Raw genomic sequence first — 22,803 nt, forward strand, 5'->3', positions numbered from 1 at the left:
AGGTGGAGGCAGGGGTGGGGGTGGAGACGGGAGTGGGCATAGGGTAGCTCTTGATTACATCAGGGGTGAAGATATTTTCACACATTCTGAAGAGAAAGTGGTGGGCATTGTTGTCATTCAGATACTAAGTAGATGAATTCAGGTTTGTAACCAGCACTTCTGACTGATTAGTCATTCTCTGGGTACCCTCCTCACTCATCTCACTAATGCAATGAAAACTTGCTTGCTTCTACTATTCTGCTTTGAATCCACAGCCCTGAGATCCTCTAACAAATGGAATTTTACATCCTCATAAACATCCATTGTGATTTTAAAAAATTAACTCATTTCCCTTTGCTCATAGCTTTACAACTTTCTTTTCATTTCCCATGTCTCTGGGAAATAGATGTTCAGAGAAAAATACCTTCATGATTAGAGCTTTCAAAATTCCAATAGGCTGCCCCTCCACATTTGTGATGCATTTCCAATGGCGTTTATGACATTTGCACTTAGTTTGATAAGGCATATATAAATATATTTTCCCTTGCTAAATTAATATGCCTTGAGTGAATAAAAGTGTGCGCAGGGAGATTTTTTTCACCATTATTTTCCAATCATACTGTCATACCTTTGAGTCATTTTCATGACACTGACATTGTACTTTCCTGTCATTTTTCCATCATACTGTCATTCCAGCATTTTACTGTCATTTTCACCTAGATCTTCAGGCAAGATTAACTGAGACATTTTTACCAAGCATTGTTTATTTTCCATGATATAAACTTTCCCTACTCATTGGTCTGGCTTTCTTTTACGAGGTCACATCTTTTTCTTCGTGTCTGGTTTTCATTGGACAAATGGCTATACAGGCAGCTTCAATAATAACTCTTCTAGCTCTAACTGTGCCTTTCATCCAGGGATCTTGAGGTGTTTCAAGAGGTGATTTTGCTGTCAATGTGACCTGATCCTCAGCACCCACTTGTGAAAAATTTTGAATTCTGAAATTTTAACTTCACATGTAAAGGCCATACCAGTGGAACTCTTTTAATAGAATCCTGAATTCAAATTCACTAAGTTGAAAGATAGAAGGGATCTCAGTAACCACCTAGCCCAACCTATATTTGAAATTAATCCTCACTAGAATATACCCAACAAGGAGTCATCCAAGTCTGTCTATGAAGTTCTCCAAGGAGAAGGAACCCACCATCTCTCAGGACAGCCCATTCCACTTTTAAAGAGCTCTAAAGTTAGGAGGATTTTCCTGACATCAGTTCTAAATTTGCCTCTTTGCAATTTTGGCTGAATCAATCAGTCAATCAGGATTATTATCTAAAAGCCAAATACTGGGTCAAATACTAGGAAGACAAGCTCAATTAAAAAAAAAAACTCATTATTAGCAAGCAGCTTACATTCTAATGGGGCCATGACAATAGCATATAGAATGAATATACACATACACAGAAATGCAAACTTTGTTTATAGATTATTATACATAATGTACATTATCATATGGCATATAAAATATATTACACATATTATATATTCATGTATAAATATAAAGAGAATGAGTACAAATAAGTAGAAAATAATTAAGTTCAAGGTCATTTGAAAGGAAAGGCTGTGGAGGGGTTCCATGAAAGTCTTTGTATATGAAAGGTGGTACATCTTGAAGGAAGTTGCATCATAAGACAAGAATTCTTTGAGAGGGAGGTGAGGAAGGAATACATTTAAATCTATGTGACAATGCCAGACAAAATCCTAGAGATACAGTGTTTTTTTAAGCAGTTGGGGTTAAGTAACTTGCTCAAGGTTAAACAGCCAGTTATTTTGTGTAAGTGTCTGAGGCCGGAACTGATCCCAGGCCTCCCAACTCCAGGGCTGGCACTCTTATTCACTGTGCCACCTGGACACCCCAAGATACAGTGTTACAGTGAAGAGCAAGGAGAAAGCTATTTTGTTTAGATTGCAGAGTGTGCAGAGAGGAATATTTCTCAATGAGTATGGAATAATATTGGGGCAAGATTGTGAAAGGCTCTAAATGCTAACCAAATTCTAGAAGCAATAGACAGCTGTTGAAGTGGATTGTCTAGGTTACAAATATGGGCACATCTGTTTTTTTAAAAAAAACTTAATTTTATTTTAAGGAACCAGTGTTTTAAAGGAATGTTTCCCTTCCACTACTTTCCCTACTTGATTGAGCAAATTGAAAACAAACAAAAATTTTGAATTAAGTTGAATTAAGTAGCTCTAAAGGGAGAGAGAAGTCAAATGTTTCATCCTTCATTTTCAAGGAGGACTAATGATGTCTCAATGTGACAACTGATATCTTGACTTGCATGTGAATTGGATTTAAGTGAGGCAGGGTTGCTCAAAGTCATAAGCCTCACTCTCTTCGAGTCATTAAAGTCTAGTGGCAGGGATAAAGTCAACATTACTGGCAATAGTCCAGGGTACAGTGGATGACTTAGGCATCTTTTGTGCCTGACCATGCTCTAAGATTAAGATAGAATGAACATACGATATTGTCTAGCCCAGATGTGTTATTTTACAGAAGAGGAATTGCAGCCCAGAGAAGTAGTGTCTTCTCCCATGTCACAGAGTTAGTAAGTTGCAAAATGGGATTTGAACTCAAGTCTTATAAATCCAAGTTCAACAGTCTTTCCCCTGGAGAAAGGAGCTCCAGGCCAAGAACTGTTTTGACTTCCCGAGATCAATACATATCACCAGACCATGGGAAATTGCTTGATACTTGACCCCAGGGTGGAGAAAACACTCTCAGCCTTAAACACCACCTGGACCAGACTAAGCTCAAGCCAGTTCCCTTTCCATGTGAGTGTTTGTATGAAGACCTTGTTTCAGCCATACAAACACACACACACACTCAGGGATGGATCCCGTTGCTCTTTCCAAGTCTTAGTCTAGCAGATTCCCAGTACTGATGAGTCTAACACTCACAATAGACTGGATAGGGACTTGGACAAAGCAGCAGCAATCATTTAGGAACATCTACAAATGGCTAACATTACTCTATCTCTGTATTTTCTTCAATAAAGTCTATGCCAACAAGCCAACTCTGAGTATTCTCCATTGTGTCAGCCCATGGAAATCCTTTGAACCCAGAGCCAACACAGATGTTTTAGAGAAGATTCCATCACTGGGTAGGACTATGAGGCCTCTAAAATCCCTAAGATTCTGTCATATGAGTCAGTGAACAAGAAAATCATGAAGAAAGATTTTAGTTCAGCCTGACATCATTCTTTATCATTCCAGAAAGTTCACTGGACCTGCTCCCATCACCTAAGGAGGCCCTTCATTTTGTTAGAGTATTATAGTCCTTATCTCCTGGTACTTCTCTCTCTTTTGTCATGCAAGGAGCCTCAGATTCTCATCCCCTTCTAACATGTTTATGATTATGACAAGCCTTCCCAGTTGCCCAGTCCTTGGGGCAAACCACATTATCTCATGGTCCTAGACCAAGAAGTTCATTTAAGAGCAGCTCAAAGTTTCTTCTGTTTCTATTTACAGGATCTGTATGCCACTTGCATATTTTTTAAAAAACATTCTATTTATGGTGTTTATTTTTATCTTTCTATATGTGGCTTATGTGATTCATGTTCATAGTTTATAGAGAATGTGGTTTCCATTAGTGACAATGCAAAGTTAATTAGAGGTAGGCTGAATTGAGACTGACTTTTCATATTTATGCAGCGATCTGTAGTCTTCCTGAAAGTTATAATTTTTAGGAGCATTGTTTACTAGGCCATGGGTGTGTTTTGTCATATGTTGAAAGATCACACCAACTATGAAAATAAGCTGGTGAATAAGAAGCCAGGGATACTGTAGACATATGCAGAAGGAGTGTTCTAGGCTGGGATACTCATTAGTGGGATGTTCTTTGTACAAGTTGATTGTTTACAGCTGGTTCTATACATACGGGGAGAAAATGGACCTATAAGAGGAATTATACGATCTCTGAAGTAGTAATGTATTGTTTTATACCTGTCCCTCCTTTTCACATCATTATGTGTGTATCATTTTTAAAGCCACAAGTCATTAAACCATTTATTTAGAGCTAGAAAGTATTTCAAAGGCTATCTAGTATGACCCCGCTCATTGTACAAATGAAGAAACCGAGACTCATAAATATTGAATAGCTTGCCCAGGTAACAGAACTGTAAGTTTCAAAGGCACTATTTGAACCCAATTTACCTTGTCTTCAAATCCATCACTAACTATTAGGCCACACTGCTTCTAGACTTTGAATCTGGAAACCAACCTTTATATGTAGTCCACTAGCAACTTGAAGTTTTGTTTTCATTTTGTTATTTTATTTCATTTAAGACTAGACCTCCCTCTCTCACCTAGACTGGAAGTTTGGTGGCCAATCAGATGTCTGAACCCAGTGGTGATCAAAATAGAATTTTTGACCTGTTTCATGTCTGAGCAGGGCCAATGTTCCCTTTCTTAGGCATCCTAATGCATTCTCTCTTTCCTAAATTTGGAAAACATATTCACACTGATGAGATATGAGAGTCACTGGACTATGGGAGTCTCCATTTGCCTGTCCTGAGAGATTTAGCTGTTAGAATCCTAAACAAATCAGAATGGGGTACACATAAAAATTCTTCTTTAGTGAAGCCCAGTGCCACCCAATTTAGCCCAAACCGACAAACATTTATTATGAGTCTGCTCTGTGCCAAATGCTGTAGTAGGTGCTGGAAATAAAGAGATAACATGGTAAATAGTTCTACTCCAAGGAGTTTATAACCTGATAGGAAGCTACACAATGTACACTCCAAACATCTCTTGTGATCCTGTCTTTCTATTTTGTAGAGGTCATCTTTATACTAAGTCCAGTAGGATGTTAAATAAATATTATATGATATAGATGAACTTTTATTAGCATAAAATCATGTAAATAAGAGATCATATTCCAAAGAAGATCCTTCTTCAATCTGAACTCTATACTGTCTCTTTTCTCATGGAAGGATTGATTCACATGGAAGGACTGATTGACTACCAAAGTGAAGGACTAGGACTGTTCTTCAATCTCCTTGAACTCTCAAACATTTCCAAAGTAGAAATTATGTACTGGAGAAAAAACAACTTCATCTGTTTCCATGGCTTCAGACACTAAGAACTTAAACAAGGAAAATATTCTATGAACTAACAGCAAAGGCCAATAATTCTTAACCTTAACTTGAATTTACTTAGTACCTCCTTCCCTACCACCCATCATATTCCTTGTTGCAAAGTTACACAAGCTGGCCAATTTTTTTCAACTTTCAACAAAACCTAACCCTACACTATGATTTCTTCTTTTTCCTTCTAGTCTCATGGTGATTCAAACTCGAAATTCAGAAATTTGTTCAGACTGCAATCTCAGTGGGGCAGGATTCTGTGTCATTCAGTCAGAAAATTGGAATACAGAGTATATTGGGGCAAAATTTGTGGGGGGGAAGGGGACTATGTGGCACTCAAATCTGTGAAAAAATCAGAATTTAGCTGAGGCTAGTATGGGCCCCCAAGAAATCACGTGAAGTAAACAATGAGGATGGTAAACTCTGCATTACTCTGCATTGGAGGAGGATGAAATGCTTTGAGATCAAACCCCCAGGGAAACTTTCATTAAAAGGGATTGAGTCATAAAGTGAGCAATAGGTTAGAATAAGGAAAAAAAACTGCTATTACCAAAAGTCTCAAGGGATGTGGCAGAAGTAAAATATCTTTAACATAAATAGATAAATCACCAGGAAAGACATTAATAACAGAAGGAAGTATGGTCTATAAATCTAGTAAAATTTCAGGCATCATGAATAAGTATGTCAAGAGAAATCAAAATGATTCAACACCTGATGAAGCAGAAAACCTGTGGATTTCCAAGAGAGCATGAAACCGCAGCACAATATTCCTGTTTAAATTAGAAATATGAGAGCAGAAATTATGACCTGCATAGTAGAAATAAATGTCAGAATGGGAAAAAATGACGAAAATAAAACCTTGAATCTGCAGCAGCAAATCTCACTAAAGGAAAAAAAGAGAAAATAACTGGCTGGGAATACAAATACATAAGCATGAAGAACAATCTGGAAGAAGAAAAGAAAAAAGAATGACATTAAAAGGAAGATGGACCATAGTTTTACCCTTCAAAGTTGTATACATGTGTTTTCAAAGGGGAAAAAAATAGTACTTGGCATATTTTCTTCTCTAATCTTTTCATCTCCCTCTCAACCCCCTTGTGATACTCATGTGACTATGTTGAATGGAAAAAGCATCTTGTAAACTGCCCTTTTTATGTGAAGAGCTCAACACAAAAATAGCAAGAATTTGTACATATATGGTTTAAAAAGTTATTGGAGTTTAACATTCTACTTTCTCAATTTGTATTGGATAGCCTTTTGAAAATATGCTTGAGATTCATAGAGAGCTTGCCTATACTTTGTAACACTCATGGGGCTGGTCTACTACCCAATCAACATGGGCTTGCACACTACCTCTCACTGTGGATTTCTCAATGGGATAGCATTCTTTTCATTTCTTCCCAGAAAATAATCTTTCTTCAGTGGTCCTAAAGTGTTAATGAGTGCAGAGTATTACTTATGTACATCCCTTAATTGGATGTTTATTGTATTTAATATAAATTATATATTTGGGAAAAATTATAATGTATAGAGCTGCTGCTTTACAAGTATTGTGGGGAAGGATAATGGGAGATTATAAACATTAATGCTTCATAAAAGCAATGAGAAACACTGGGAGATAAAATCAGTCTAAAGAACACTGGGTAATAGATTCAACTAAACAAAGTCATTCTGGGTGAATTTAAGCACGAAAATTGAAGGAGGATAACAAACAGAAAAAAAATGAAAAAGATCTGCAAAGATTTTTTTAAAGCTTCTATCAACCTCAAGCACAAGCAGAGTGATTATACTTGTCCCATAACATCAAAACTCAGATGTGCTTTTCGAGGAGATAGAAATGACATCAAAGAAAATGAGGCCTGGACAATCAACTGAATTGAACCAAGTGTTTATATGAAACAAAAACTGTGCTTTAGCTCACAGATAATGTGTTGATGGGTTATATTCACAAGGAACATGAGAAAAAGGAATATATTTAATGCAGGGAAACAATTTCAGGCCTTATGAATGCAACAGAAAGTCAACAAAAGAAACATAAACAATTTTTTTAAACTGGATGTTTTTGTCATCTACGTAAAAATGTAAAAGAAGCCAATTGCACATGGATCAGAGGCATTGCCAATAAGAATATCAGTAGAGAAGTTACAAGCTTTAGAAAGCACTATTCCACAGTAGAACACATGTTTAGTATCACACAACTGACTGTAAGATGCAAGATCATATTTATTTTTCAAAAGCATTTGATTTTATAGAGAAATACATGACCTTAAAAGATCTCTTTGAACAAGATGCCTCCCATCCATATATCAAAATCATTTCAAGATCACTGAAAGATTTCTCAACAGAGATCACAATGTTTGACATCCCTTTGATCACAAACATCAGATAAGCAATAAAACTCTTGTCAAATTAGTTTCCAATGGTGATATTAGTCCTTTTCCTAACGTTGAACTATCCATGCATTCCTGTTATAAATACAAATTGGTCAAAGGTTTTTTTTTTTTTTGGTCTTTATTAATTTGTTTACTTTTAGTTTACAAGATTCAGTTCCACAATCCCTTGAGTTTCAAATTTTCTCCCTCTCCCTCTTTTCCTCCCCTCCCCCCCCCAACGTGACATGCAATCAAGTTTAGGATCTGAAAATACTTTCACCTAAGACATTAGTCAGGTTATAAAGAAGGATTGTAACAGATGGAATGAACAATGGGAATGAAGACACAAAACCAAACAAGAAAAAGAGAGCAGGCAGTTTGCTTCAATCTGCATTCAAAGGTCAAAGTTTTTAGATACACTGTTGCAGTATATTAAACAAGATTTTATATTAATTTATATTCAATATCAATATGTGATATTTTGTATCTTCAAAGAAAAATGGGTGTCAAGTATGATAGTAATTGAAAAGATGAAGGATGAAAAGGAATGAGAAGGATGAAAGACTGGTACACACCACAGAAGCTTCAAACCCATATATGTTGAGAAAAAAAAGTTTGAGCATTGTAAATGGTGAGAAATGAATAACATCACAAAACATGAGATTGAATCTATTTTAATATGAAAGACGTAACTCGTTACTAATGACATTGGTACTCTGATTCAGCTGCTTTTGAATAGTCAGATCATTGACTTTTTAGGACTAAATTTGAAATTAGTACAAATCTAGGAGAAATACAAATGAAGAAAAGTAGGCTATGTAATTGCCTGTTCCAATGAATTGTTTACAATGTAAAATGGGTAATGGGGTAGAAGAAATGATTTTTCTTATTTGCTTTGGCCACAACAAATAGACTGCTTTATATATATTTACTTTTTCAAGGAAAATCTGTCATTTTAAAATTCAACTGCAACTTTTTGTTTTGTTTTGTTTACACTGTGAATGACAAGATTCAGATCTTCTTTTTTGCCAGTAACATGCCCATTTGGTGTTTCTTAGACAAAGATCTACTAATTAAAGAATGAACAGTCAAGTTTGAATTTTAAAATGTTCTAAAAATTGTGTATTTTGGCACTGTTCCCATTTTCCCTTTACTGTGCTACTATTGCAGCATCAATAGAAGGGGAAGCACAGAATAAAGGGGTGTTTTTACATTTTTGCCTTTGTTTCAGAGTTGTCATGGTTTTATGTCAACAATCTATCACCAATTGGTCAACCTCATTAATTGTTAGAGCACAGTAATTTTCCATTACATTTGTATACCACAGTTTATTTTCCACTTGCTAATCACTGGGTATGTACTGTATGTTGTCTTTTCCCCCCTAATTTGAGTTTGTTTTCTTTTGTTTTCTCTTGTTTTATTTTTATGTCACAAACAGTGGTGCTATAAATATTTTTGTACAGAAAAGTGTTTTCTTTTTTTCCTTCCTGTAGCTTGCCCTCTTGATTATAAAAGTCAAAGTGGTGTGTCTAGATGAAAGAATATTAACATTTATAATATTTTATTGTATAATTCTATATAGCTTTCTAAAATGGCTAACCAATCCACAGATTCTCCAGCTGTGCATTTAATGCCTATTTTCCCACATATCTGTCAGAATTGAATTTTGTCATCTGTTGCCATCTCTGCCAATATGATGTGCCAAATTTCAAGCAGGTGTACTTCAGAATTAGTTTATGTGTTGCTACATTGATGATTAATGGTTCACAACTCTTCAACAAATAATCATTGATAATTTATATTTTCTTTAAAAATCACAGATAGTATCTTGTATTATTTTTGATGTCAATTATCAGTGCATGGCTCTTATTAATTTCAATATCAAATAGAATTTGAATGTTAACATTTTGTTAGAGATATTAGGGGAAATATTTTTCCAATTTATTTTCTTATTCTTCCTGTATTGCTTCTATTTGTGTAAAATAATATACTACAAAATCATAATAATCTATTTTGTCTTTTATGGTTTCCTCCATATTCCAGCAAGTTAAAAAGACCACATCCCCATCCCCATAGTTATAAAGCACAGGGTAAACATTTTCACCATCCAAAAATGAAGTGACCTCATCTAAACTCTGAGATCACAGTTGTAGGTAGGCTTATTGAGGCAACAGAATTATTACAATGGAAAACATTGAAGGGAGAAGTAGCTAGATTAGATCAAATGAATATGGAAGAGATCTAAGCAGGAGAGGGCACAGTTGTGTGTTTTGAAGGATAATATAAGAAGGTATCTAAAGGCAAGGAATTGGAAGGAGCAGAACATAGCAAAGAATTTATTGATGCCTGCCCTATCCCCCCCTCCCCCCCCCCCAGTAAAAAGCAATGAAGAAAATCACGTCAACAGCTGGCCTACTTTCTCAAGCATATAAAATGTCAGTTAACCTCTCAAGTGCTCTAGGAAACTCTTTAAGATTATATATTGCAGAAAATTCCTTCAAGTTCATTCCTTTTCCTTTATTTTTTGAGCATATTCTATGTACACGTTCAGGGCATTTTCAAGGAAGAACTAGTAGGGAACATGCAGTCTTTTGTATGCCAGAGTATCCACCATCTTTACCATCACACAGTACATGGAAAGATATGAAGAATGCAGTATTTTACTGTACTAAAAGTAGGCTGATTGTGTTTTCAAAGCATATGATTAAAGTATCCTACCTTGGAGCCACCAAAAAGGATCATCCTAAAGTATAGGATTGATCATGTCACTTTTCTCCTCAATAAACTCTAGTAGTTTCCTGTTACCTACAGAATCCGATGTATGAGTTCTTCCTTTTGGCTTTTACTGTCCTTTAACAGTCTGGCCTATTTGCTTTACCAGCCTTTGTATACATCACTATCTTACATATAGCTATGTGGGTTCATGCTGTCTTCCTCATCAGAATGGAAGATCTCTAAGGGCAGGGAATGTCTCATTTTTTTATCCTTGTATCCCCAGTGATCACCAGTGTCAAGCACATTGCCAGGCACATGGTAGGCAGTCAATAAATACTTGTTGATTGATTCACACACACACGCACACACACACTTGAATCAGCCTTACTATTCCAAATATGGTACTGATCTACCAGATTTTATGCCCTTGCCTTGACTGTCTCCCTGTGCCTGGAATACACACCCTACAGATCTTTGTGTCTTAAGAATAGATAGCTTCCTTCAAGGCTGAATTCAAATGTTATGTTCTACAGGAAGCCTTTATTCATTGTTCCAATGGTCCATTGTCTTCTCTAAGATATTATCTTGTAAAACATATATTTTGCATATAAATATCTCATGCTAGACTGACTGTAAGGTCCTCAAGGCAGGCAAGCACTATCTTACATTTATTCATTTTCCCAGTAGCTAGTCCAATGCCTGACACAAAGAGATGCTTAAGAAATTCTTGTTAATTGGATAGCTTTAACTATATTTTAAGGAAGGCTAAACCTTTGCGTCAATTTTTAAAGCATTCTCTCATCCTCCCAAAATTGTATGTATCTATTAAAAACATATTATGTAGGTCTTTTTTTTTTTTTAATAAAGCAATCGGGGTTAAGTAACTTGCTCAAGGTTACACGGCCAGTTATTTCTGGGTGTGGTGCTGAGTATTGGAGGCCAGATTTGATCCCCAGGTCATTCCCGACCCTGGAGCCTGTGCTCTTACCCGCTGAGCCACCTGGCTGCCCCTAAGCAATTGGGATTAAGTAACTTGCTCAAGGTTACACGGCCACATGTTTCTGGGTGGGTGCTAAGTGTCTGAGCCCAGGATTTGATCTCCAGGTCATCCCAACACTGGAGCTGGTGCTCTTACTCGCTGTGCTACCTGGCTGCCCTATGTAGGTCTTTTAAATTTTTTTAAAAGGAGATTTATTAATGAAGTTTATGTTAGAGGAAAGAAGCATTTGAACTTAGTGGTACTCTATTTCTAGATGTCAATAACAGAATAAAGAGCAAAACTTGACACACCAGGGTATATGGTGCTAAAAACACCTTTCCTACTATATGTTCCTGCCAATGTTTGGTTGATAGAAGGCAGAATGACTATGTTCCTGATTAATTCCACCTCTGAATGATAATATGGTTTAGTTGACACATAGATTGCCCTCCATTTTTATAATAACGGTTCCTGGGTTATAATAATGAAGGACAATCTATTTGTCAGTTATATTATATCAATGTGCAAAGGCACAGTTAATCAGGGACGAAATTGTTCTGTTCCCTCAAGCTAATAAATTCAGTTCTGCTCTCCTAGACCACATCTTTCATTCTAAAACAAAGCCTTCTTTGTAAACAATGTTCAAAACATCTTTGATAAATTAGAGTCTGCCTCCATTTTATCAACTGGGAAACAGGAATAAAGGAAGCTAACTAGTGGTCTGCTGGGAGGGAACTGATTGATCTGATTTAAAAATTTAAATGAAAAATAATTACTTTGTAAAGATCTGTCTTTGGGGCGACTCATGGAAGTCTCAATTGTGGGGAAATATGACTACCTTCACCCAGCCTATAGGAAGTGTGAAGGTGCCATGATTGAGGCTATAGTGTAACTAAGTGATGTCTCTGCCTCACCCCTAACTTCTATGTTGGTCAGAAAGAGACAAGGCCAGCCTCACCAGGCTTGCTTAATCAATCTCCCTGGGGCTATCACTCTCCCTTACTGTGAAAACTGTACTATGCCTTATATTCCTACTTTCTTTCTCCTTTGGTCAGCTTCGAAGCAGGCCTAGTTCCCCTTTGAGAATGGAGAGAAAGAAGGAAGGAAGGAAGGAAGGAAGGAAGGAAGGAAGGAAGGAAGGAAGGAAAGAATAAGGAAGGAAGGGAGGGAGGAAGGGAGGGAGGAAGGGAGGAAAGAAAGAAATGATGGAGGGAAGGAGAGAGGAAGGAAGGATGGGAAGAAGGAAGGAAATAAAGAGGAGAAGAAGGAAAGTAGGGAGGGAAGAAGCAAAGAAGGAAAGAAACAAGCATTTATTAAGCACCTATGTGCCAGGCACTGTTCTAAGCACTTAGAAATACCATCTTATTTGTTTCTTACAACAAGGTAGATGTTATTATCTCTATTGTATGCTTGATGAAACTAAGGCAGAGGCTAAGTGACTTGCCCTGGATCACACAAAAAGTGTCTGAGACCCGATTGGAACTCAGGTCTTCATGATTCCTGGCCCCAAAACATATCCACTGCATCACCTAGATGCCTTTTTTTGGTATTTATTTCCTCAGGGCTTAGCCCAGAGCTTGATATTTAATGTTTGTTTTTCAGTAACTTTGGTCCATATCATTTGTTTAAATTCCCTGTATAAATGACCACATTTAAGGATGATGCTGATGACAATAATTGCTAACATTTATATAGCACCTACTACATGCCAGGTATTGTACAAAGCCTCTTACAATCATTATCTCATTTGATTCTCACAACCCCTAGGAAGTAGGTGCTACTCTTATCCCTATATAACAGCTGAGTAAACTGAGGCAAACAAAGACTAAGTGGCTTGCCTAGGGTCACATGGATAAGAGAGGTTAGATTGGAACTCAAGCCTTCCTGACTCCTCCAGCCCAGTCTTGTATCTGTCATGCCACCCGTTTCTAAAGTTTCAATATATTTAGTTAAAAGCAACAACAACACAAAAGAGCAACATATGATTATGTTGTACGTATTCTCTGGAACCATTGCCCTGAGTCAGGTTGTTACATCTCCCTCTTTCTTTTAGGTATCACTGAGGGGTAATATCTCCCCATTAATGTACTTGGCTGGAGCCTTCATTCCAAGTGTATTCCCATCATTTTCAGTCCCCCCCAGGACTATATATCAGATCCATGTAACCAATTAACTTCTACTAGCTTTCACAAAAGGATATTTATTTTGAAGACATATGAAGGACAAAAGTAGAAATATTTCCCTCCAAAACCTCATACACTCTCTTGTCTTTATCACCTTTGTCTCTGGAGAGATTAGGCTCATTCTTAGCACAGTTCATGCATAGCCCTGATCCTACCCCGTTTACATCAAAATGCAGCATCACTGCTAAATAAATCCTGTCTCAGCTGCCACTGGGTCGGATCCCAAAGGTCTCTTCTTGCTCCCTTAATGCTGAGCTGGCTAAAAAATGTGGCATGGACTATGACTTCCAAATTCATAGACTTTCAGATCTCAGTTTACTCACACTTCTGACTATTCAAAATTCACAAGGTCATTGTTTCTTTTTTTATTTTTTTTTTTAAGCAATTGGGGTTAAATAACTTGCTCAAGGTTACACGGCCAGTTATTTCTAGATGTGATGCTAAGTATCTGAGCCCAGATTTGATCCCCAGGTCATCCCAATATTAGGGCTGGTGCTGTTACTCACTGAGCCACCTGGCCGCCCCTAAGCAATTGGGGTTAAGTAACTTGATCAAGGTTACACAGCCAGGTGTTTCTGGGTGGGTGCTAAGTGTCTGAGCCCAGATTTGATCCCAGGTCATCCCGACTATGGGGCCAGTGTTCTTACTCACTGTGCTACCTGGCCACCCCGAGGTCATTGTTTCTGATGTATTTTGGACCATATACCAGCTTCTGATGAAGACGCCTCAAGGTTTTTTCCCTTATAAGATTTCCTTTTTCCAGATGTTGCTGGTCAAACCAAGAACATAGATTCAAACAAGAGAGCAGAAGAGCCTAGCACTGACTAAAGCTTTTTGAAGGAACATCTGCTTCCAGTCTCTAACTTTAATCAGAGAGACTGATGTCCACCAAATGAATAGAAAACTGAAACTCATTACAGAATGCCTAAGCATGCTTCAGTCTCACTGAAGAAACTTCATTGTATGTGGACTCAACACTCCTGGGAATTCTTCTTATCCTTTCCCCCCCCCGGGAATATCTGTATGCTCCAGTCTTCAATTACACTCATTTCTCTGTATCCTTTTTGCGAAAAGTAGCATTGATGATACACTATATATATTTATCTATGCATGCATGCATGCATGCATGTATGTATCTATCTATCCACACATATGTGGCCATACACACATATTACTGTTCTCATTCAGAAACTTTCATCTTTCAATTCTAAATTTATCAATAGTTTATTTTTCCCTTTTTTTATTTTTATGTTTCTATTAGATATTTTGAGCTCTGAGAGAGGAGTATTAAAATTAACTGAAAAGAATAATCTCTTGATATCTATTGCTTTTTTTTATATTTCAATGCCTTTTCAATACTTTTTAAATACACTATTTTTTTTAAAGCAATTGGGGTTAAGTAACTTGCCCAAGGTTACATGGCCAGTTCTTTTTTGTGTGGGTGAAGTATCTGAGGCCAGAACAAATCCCAGGTCCTCCTGATTCGGGGGCCAGGGCTCTTACTCACTGTGCCACCTAGCCACCCCTAAATACCCTATCCTAATAGGGTTAGGATAATTGATTTAAAGCTGGATGAAACTTTAGAGATTAAGGTCAGGATAAATGGAATGGGATGGATTTTCAATGACTTGGCTCAATGACTGTTAGAGACACTATAGGATAGGGGTATTTAATCTGGGAGACAAAGGGGTATGTTTACAGATTTCTGACCCTTTGTGGTGAACCTTTGGATAAGAAAACAAAATAAAACAAAACAACAATTACATTTTCATTTTTGCTAACCTTTGATCATCTTTTTAATTCTATGTATTCTATTTTATTCATTAAAAAAAAACATTTAAAAGGGGGGAGGGGCATGGCCTTCACTAGACTGCCAAAGAAATTCATGACACCAAAAGGTCAAGAGCCTGTTGTTCATCTTGCATAAGTAAATAATCTATATGTCAATTATATATAAATTATCATGTAACTTGGCAACTTATGTTTCCAGGAAATGGTTGGTCTAGAAGGCCCATGACCTCTCTTCTGATTCTGTGATTCTAAATTCTGAAAATTAGCCTTTTAGATAAAAAAAAAACAATACTTTCACCCCTCTGATTACCATGTGGACATTCAAAGTTGTTTTTTGGTGATATATATATATATGTATATATGTATATATGTATATATATGTATATATGTGTATATATATATATCAGTTTGTGAGATGATGATGATGATGTAAATTAATAATAATAGTAATAGCAGGCAATATTTATAAAACACTTAAAGGTATAAAAAGCATTTTATTAATATTATCTCATTTTATCCTCCCAAAAAAATAAACCCTATGTAGTGGATGCTATTATGTCCCAATTTTTACAGATGAAGAAGCTGAGAATGGAGGAGGTTAAGTGACTTGTTCAAGGTCATGCAGCCTAGACTGAAGTAGGACTCAGCTCTTCCTCATTCCAAGTCCAGCATTCTGTCCCCTTGTGCTGAGTTTGGAGCCTGGAGACCTCAGTTTGAAAGCTGTGTCCAACACTGACTAATAATATGCCTCCAGGCTTTATTCTCTCATCTATTACCCTGGTGGGGCTGGGAAGAAATGTTGGAGTGTGATCTCTTCACTCTCTTCTCTCTTTAAATCCTGTGACTTGCAAAGTTAAAAGAGACCACAGTTTTCCAGACACACTGAAAAGCCTTAGAAACCTGTGCCTGTCATTTCCCCTGGAAATACCAGAATGTTTGTACTACTTGACCTACTTTGCCTTGTTGCCTCTCATTTCTTGTAGGAGAAGCCCTACCAGTGCTCTCAGTGCATCAAAGCCTTCAGTCAGAAACGAGGCCTGGATGAGCACATGAGGACACACACTGGGGAAAAGCCATTTCAGTGCGATGTAAGTGCCTTCCTCATGTCTTCCCTGAGTACAGAGAGGGTCTCTGATCATCTTGTTCTTCAGGCTTGGTCCACAAGGCCACTGTTCATCATTGCATTGACCCTGCTTGCTGGTGATGAAATGACAGTACAAATTTGTTTCGTGGCAGTGTCCATGGAGCCTGTTTTCTTTTTGAAGCACAATTGAACTGTTCTTCCAAGTCACAAGTTCACAATGTGTCTGCAGGCTCTCGCACACCTACTCCAGGCTTTGAGCAGGATAAGAGATGTTAAGGTCTTGGCTTGTCAAGAGTTCCTGCTACTGTTTGGGAAGAAAGGCAAGCAAACAATGGCTTAGTTATCCCAATGAGAATTATTGTTTGATGGGCTATTCTCTACCTTATATTATAAGACTCTGGAACTCTGTGTATGGAAGGGATTTCCCTGGATAGGTTGAATGATCAGGGTATTTAATCTTCCAGACCAGAAGCCCAGAGAGGAACCTGGACTGATCTTGGTGCCTCCAAAGCATCACTTCACTGACAGAAAAAAAAACCATCAAGCTACCCTATATAAACTATGAATGGATATACACCTAAACTTAACTGAGGAAATGAATTTGACCTTTTTATAATGAGTTAAAATGGGACATTTAAGTTCATTTTTGAGTTATGTTGAAAGTTTGAGAAGAAAAGTCAGGAGAAAAAGAACAGGGAAAGCACCAAAGGGCAGGGGGGAGGGAGGGAAAGAGACAGAGAGAGAGAGAGGGAGGGAGAGGGAGAGGGAGGGAGAAAGACAGAGAGAGAGAGAGAGAGAGAGAGAGAGAGAGAGAGAGAGAGAGAGAGAGAGAGAGAGAGAGAGAGAGAGAGAGAGAGCATTCCTATCTGTATATTTAAGATCTCACTTAGTTATGTGACCCTCAGAGGTCAGTTGTCCTTCAGTAATGTCTAACTCTTCATGACTGTATTGTTTTATTTTATTTTATTTTTTTGTTTTTGGTAGACATACTGGATTGGTTTGCTATTACCTATATAGACAGATAAAATACTTCACATTTGTATACAACTTTAAGGTTCACCAAATGCTTTTCACACTTTTGCATTCAGTTCTACAACATTGGCAGATGAGTGCTATTATTATTCATGCCATTTTCCAAATGAGGAAATTGAGACTCAGAAAGATGAAATTTGCTCACAGTCATATAGCTATATACAGTTATACAGAGGTAAAATTTTAATTCAGGCACTCCTGACTCCATGTTCATGTTCTAAATAAGGAAGGAGAAATTTGTCAATGATTCATTTGGGTTTGTTTGTCTTGAGATTTCTTTTCACAGCCACAGCAGAGGACTTTCTGGCCATGCAGCTAACAGATTCCCAATGCCTGTCTCAGGCAGCTCACTGCCATTTCCTCCTTCCATTGGTTTGGCCATTGAAGGGGGTCCCACCATTTCATTTCAATCTCTTTTCCTCTCCTGGGCTTCAAGGACTGTCTTAATCCCACAGTGTTGTCATTGATTTCAGCAGCTCTTACCACCCCCTGCATGTGCAGCCAGCTTGTCATCCCTCTAATTTCTCCCCAGTGACTGTGGTGAATGCCAACAGCTGGCCTTCTGGTCTAGGATTTTGTACATCTTAAACACATTGAAATACAGAACTTTTCAAGGAATGTCCTTTTTTTATTTTAAAAGAGGTTTTATTTAAGAAAGTGGTGTCAGGAAGTCAAGTGGAAAAAATGCAGTTATTTCATCCCAGGGAGTTAGGATAGGAATGATGATAAAAATAGTAATGGAAATCATAAGAATTCTGATTATTAATAGCTAATTTAGATGGCTCTTTAAGTTCTGCAAGACACTTTTTTCATATTATGACCCAAGAGTAACAATCTGCTTTTCCACGAAACTAGCAAATGACCATTTGTCTTAACTCAATCTTTCTTTTTTATTGCTTGTTGTTCATTTGAGGATGGGAGGAAAGGGACTAGGAAAGGACACTGGGGCCATGGGAAATGAGGAAATAATTTCTGTTCTGGCCCCTTGATACTATTAAGGCCTAATCTGTGCTTTAGCCTGTGGGGACTGCCTGCCCAGGGAGAGTCGTCCGTGCAGGTGCTTACATTATTTTCTCAGAGAAATGCTCTTCTTGAGAAGCATCTTGGACTCTACCACCCACTCTGAGAGCCTCCCTTTCTCCTCCTCTCTCTCTGGTCTAATCGTCTCCATGACATTTCACCCCCGACTTTCCATAGGACACTGTTTTGAAGCTCTCCAATAATAATAATGATAATCAATAATGACACTAGTAATATCTGGCATTTATATAGCATTTAATGTTTTTTCAAAGTCCTTTACAAATATTTTCTCATTTCATCTTCACAACTATCCTGGGAGGTGGGTGTTATTATTATTCCCATCTTAGAGAGGAGAAAACTGAGGCAATCAGAATTTCTATGACTTGTCTAGGGTCATACAACTATTAAGTGTCTGTGGGAGGGTTTAAACTCAAGTCTTACTGCCTCTGTTTCCAGCATTCCTCCCCAATGCTTTGCCAGGGTGCTTATGAAGGATGGAGAGTGTGTACTTGTGCATTATACATATCTTAAAGGCTGATTTAGCCTTCCTACTAGACTAGGTTCTAGGAGGGCAGGGATTGCTCCTTTTCTAAATCCCCAGATTTTCTAAATACCCCCAGAGCCAAACCTGGTGCTGACCAAACAAAAGCATTGAACACATTTGCCGAATTTATTTTTGTTGTTGTTATAGTGCACAGAACCATCGTTATGATCATTTGTGATCCCACATCCACAGGGGCTAAGTGCATGTTTTGCAGAGTGCTATAGTGAGAAATATCCTCCAACAGCCCAGTATCAGCAGAAAACAGAGTGCCCTCCCCCCAAGCCTTTTATTTCTTTAGGTGAATAACTCTATGAACCCTCTATACAGGCTCCTCCACATCTATGGTAGATGAATAGTGGATGTATTTATTATGAAAAGAGTCACCGATGGGACTGGGACAGTGGAGAGAGTGTTTGGAGTCACAAAGACCTGAGTTCAAATTCAACCTCAGAAATTTAATAGCTATTAAATCTTTGGCAAGCCACTTGACATCTTGATTGCCTCAGTTTCTTCTTCTGTGCAATGAAAATAACAATAGCATTTACCTGCTAGTGTTGTGAGGGTCAAATGCAATAATATTTATTAAACACTTTACATAGTGTCTGGCACATAGTAGGTGTGTGTGCTTGTGTATGTGTGTGCATGTATGTTAGCTCTCATCATTGTCATCATCATCATCATCATCATCACCATTTAAATAGCCAAGTAATTTGCATTTGACTTTTTTTAAAGCAATTGGGGTTAAGTAACTTGCTCCAGGTTACACAGCCAGTTATTTCTGGGTGTGGTGCTAAGTATCTGAGCCCGGATTTGATCCAGGTCATCCCGACACTGGAGCCCGTGCTCTTACTCGCTGAGCCACCTGGCCACCCCTAAGCAATTGGGGTTAAGTAACTTGCTCAAGGTTACATGGCCAGGTGTTTCTGGGTGAGTGCTAAGTGTCTGAGCCCGGGATTCAATCTCCAGGTCTTCTCAACACTGGAGCCGGTGCTTTTACTCGCTGTGCTACCTGGCCGCCCCTGCATTTGACTTTCAGCAGACTTGGTAATAGGCATTACAGATATTTTTCTCCCCTTTCTAAAGATGAATAAGATTTGATCTAGTGCTCTCACCACCACCATCATGACAGCTCACATTTCTTAACACTTTCGGATTGGAAAAGCCTTTCCACCCCTTATCTTACTTGATTCTCATGACAATCATCAGAGCTCTATGTCATCAGTACTCTCACTGTGGGGACATCCATGGCATATTCCCCATCAGCTGTGGGAGCTGAGGCTGAGAGGATAGGTGACTTGCCCAGAGTCACACAGCTAATCTCTTAGCAGAGGTGAGATGTGAATAGAGAGCTTTAGACTTGGAGTCTGGTGCTGTACCCACCACGCTCAGAGGCATCCAGAATATTCTTACCAAGACTCTGAAACCTAATTCAGAATGATAGCTTTGTAATTGAACACATCTGCTGTGATCATTCGGTCTCTCCTTCCCTTCCCTATCCACTGTCCCAGGCTGGGGGGGGGGGTGGTGCTTAGAGCTTCAATTTACTTCCCGCATGTGAGTGATTGCACTGTTGTTCACTCATTTCCTTCTAATAACCTATTGATACAAATGGTTACAATTTACCAAACTGGCTATTAATACCAAATTGTCCGGTACAGCCTATCACCAAGTGCCAAAAAGATTATTTGGGATCCGAATGATGTTGTCAGAGTAAAGTATTTTTACAGGCTTCATGAGGGGAAAAAAAAAATTACCTTTTTTGCATCTGCGCTTTTTTTTTTGGTAGGTGGAGATCCTTTCTTTTTTTTCCCCTGTAATCCCAAATAGATGTGATTTGGGGGAGGGCCTTGGTTGATTTTTCCACTATTTAGTTTAAAAAAGTTGAAAAGATGAGAGAAATAATATCCCTTCTCTGCCCTGATCCCAGTTCCCTCCTGGAAAATGAAGAGGTTGTACTTTATGGTTTCTGAGGTCTCTTTTAGCTCCAAACAATTCCATGAGTAACCGAAGGGAAGGTTTGCATGATTTGAGGTAACAGTAAAGGTGGAAAGCAGGGTGCTCTTCCCATGCCCCACAATTCTCACTTCTGATCTTATGTCCTGTTGAACTTTTGTCCTGTTATGGAAAAACTCCCTTTCATCCTTTGTCTCTTCTTCATCTCTTCCATCCATCACCAGCTTTTATATAGAGAATCTGACTTCCCCTCAGGTCATACCATAATCACCTGCTTCTTTCTCCCATGGGTGTCTCACCTTGTCACATCTCCCCCTCCCCTTCTTGTTCTGAGGCTTAACTCCCAAGTCAGCGATTTCCACCAGGGTCCTTCTCATTATTTCAAATTCTCATTCAGCTGTTGGTCGTGTTATCCTATTCAGGTCACATAAAGTATGCTTCAGTTTCCACATCTATAAATGGCATTGTTGTGAGGCTCAATAAGCTCGACTGAAGTAATGTATGTAAAGAGCTTTGCAAAATTCAGTGCATTAAAAAACTATAATCAGTATTATTAATATCCTACTCAAGACATGTCTCTGATGTTCCATTCCTCTGACTCTCCATGAGCCCATTTGGTGTTTTCTTGGAAGAGATATTGGATCAACTTGCCATTTCCTTCTCTAGCTCATTTTACAGATGAGGAAACTGAGGCAAAAAGGTTAAGTAACTTGCCTAGGGTTACACAGTTAGTAAATGTCTGACACTAGATTTGAACCCAAATCTTCCTGACTCTAGGCATGGCAATCTATCCATTGTGCCACCTAGTTGCCCTACCTCTAAAATTTCAGCATCAGTGATCTGATTCTCCAGCCATAACTTGCTGATCTGATCTTGCTCCCACTCCTTTGTCTCATCTGCACTATTCTCCTACCTCTCATCTAGTGAATGAATAACTCCTCATACTTGATCTGGTTAGCTTGGTGGTACAGTGGGTGGAGTGCTAAACTCAAGTCAGGAAGATATGACTTCAGTTTCTACTTCAGACACTTACTATGGGATCCTACACAAGCCATGGAACTTTTTTTTCTTAGTCTCAGTTTCCTTATCTGTAAAATAGAGAAAATATAAAATCTACCTCACAAATGTTTTTAGGACTAAATAATTAGATAACATAAGTAAAGTACTTTGAAAATCTAAAAATACTATATAAATGTATCAATATTATTATTATTGCTGCTGCAGTAGTAGTAGTAGTAGTAGTAGTAGTAGTAGTAGTAGTAGTAGTAGTAGTAGTAGTAGTAGTAGTAGTTCAAAACTAGTCTGGAGAGGAAGCCTCTCCCATAGATCCAAAATTTCAGTTCAATTCTTCCTTCATAATTTCACTTTGACCTGTCTCCACATTTCCATTCCCCCTGCCATCAACCTATCAATCAGCAAGCACCTATTAAAGGATTGAAATATTCCAGACCTTGTGCTAAATTCTGGGAATACAAAGAAAAAGGCACAAAGCAGTCCTTGTTCTCAAGAGGTTTACATTCTAATTGAGGAGATATCATGAACATACATAGACACATATAAGATACATAGAAAGCAGATGACAGGTAGCCTTATAGGACAAGGCATTAGCAACCTGGTCCAGATCCTTATCACTCTTTTTCAGACCAGTACTCTAACTGCATAACTGTTGTCCTTGTCCATGGTTCTGACTCATCTAATTCATCCTGTAAATGACTGTGAGATACACCCCTTAAAATACAGTTTTCCTCTTGAAAATTCTCCCTAATTATAAAATTTCCATTAAGAAGTGAATTTAGAGAAATTAAATGAAATATAGTAATGAATTGTTCTCAACATTATAATGGAAAGAAAAGTGGAGTAATCAAAAAAGGATTGAGTCTGAAGAGCTCATTGTCCACAGCTCCATTTGGTAATTAATCATGTCCTGCCTTGTGACAGATCTTGAATGCTTCAGAGAGCAAGGTGGTATATTGGAGGGGGAAAACAAAAGCAGAAAACTGAAGGCAGAGA

At 38.0% G+C, this 22,803-nt stretch overlaps 1 protein-coding gene across 2 annotated transcripts in view; it reads left to right on the forward strand.

Moving 5' to 3' along the window:
- The window catches only part of PRDM5 (PR/SET domain 5), a 178,462-nt gene that overhangs the window by 148,120 nt on the left and 7,539 nt on the right, over positions 1-22,803 (forward strand). For both annotated transcript variants that reach the window (XM_069104885.1, XM_069104886.1), the window contains one exon: positions 16,144-16,248. In XM_069104885.1, the coding sequence (XP_068960986.1) occupies positions 16,144-16,248 (105 nt within the window). The remainder of the gene's footprint in view (positions 1-16,143; positions 16,249-22,803) is intronic.

Source organism: Petaurus breviceps, unplaced genomic scaffold (genome assembly GCF_028583685.1).
Source record: "Petaurus breviceps papuanus isolate PSGF00001 unplaced genomic scaffold, PetGlider_PUasm1.0 689, whole genome shotgun sequence".
In the NCBI taxonomy this organism is placed as follows: domain Eukaryota; kingdom Metazoa; phylum Chordata; class Mammalia; order Diprotodontia; family Petauridae; genus Petaurus; species Petaurus breviceps.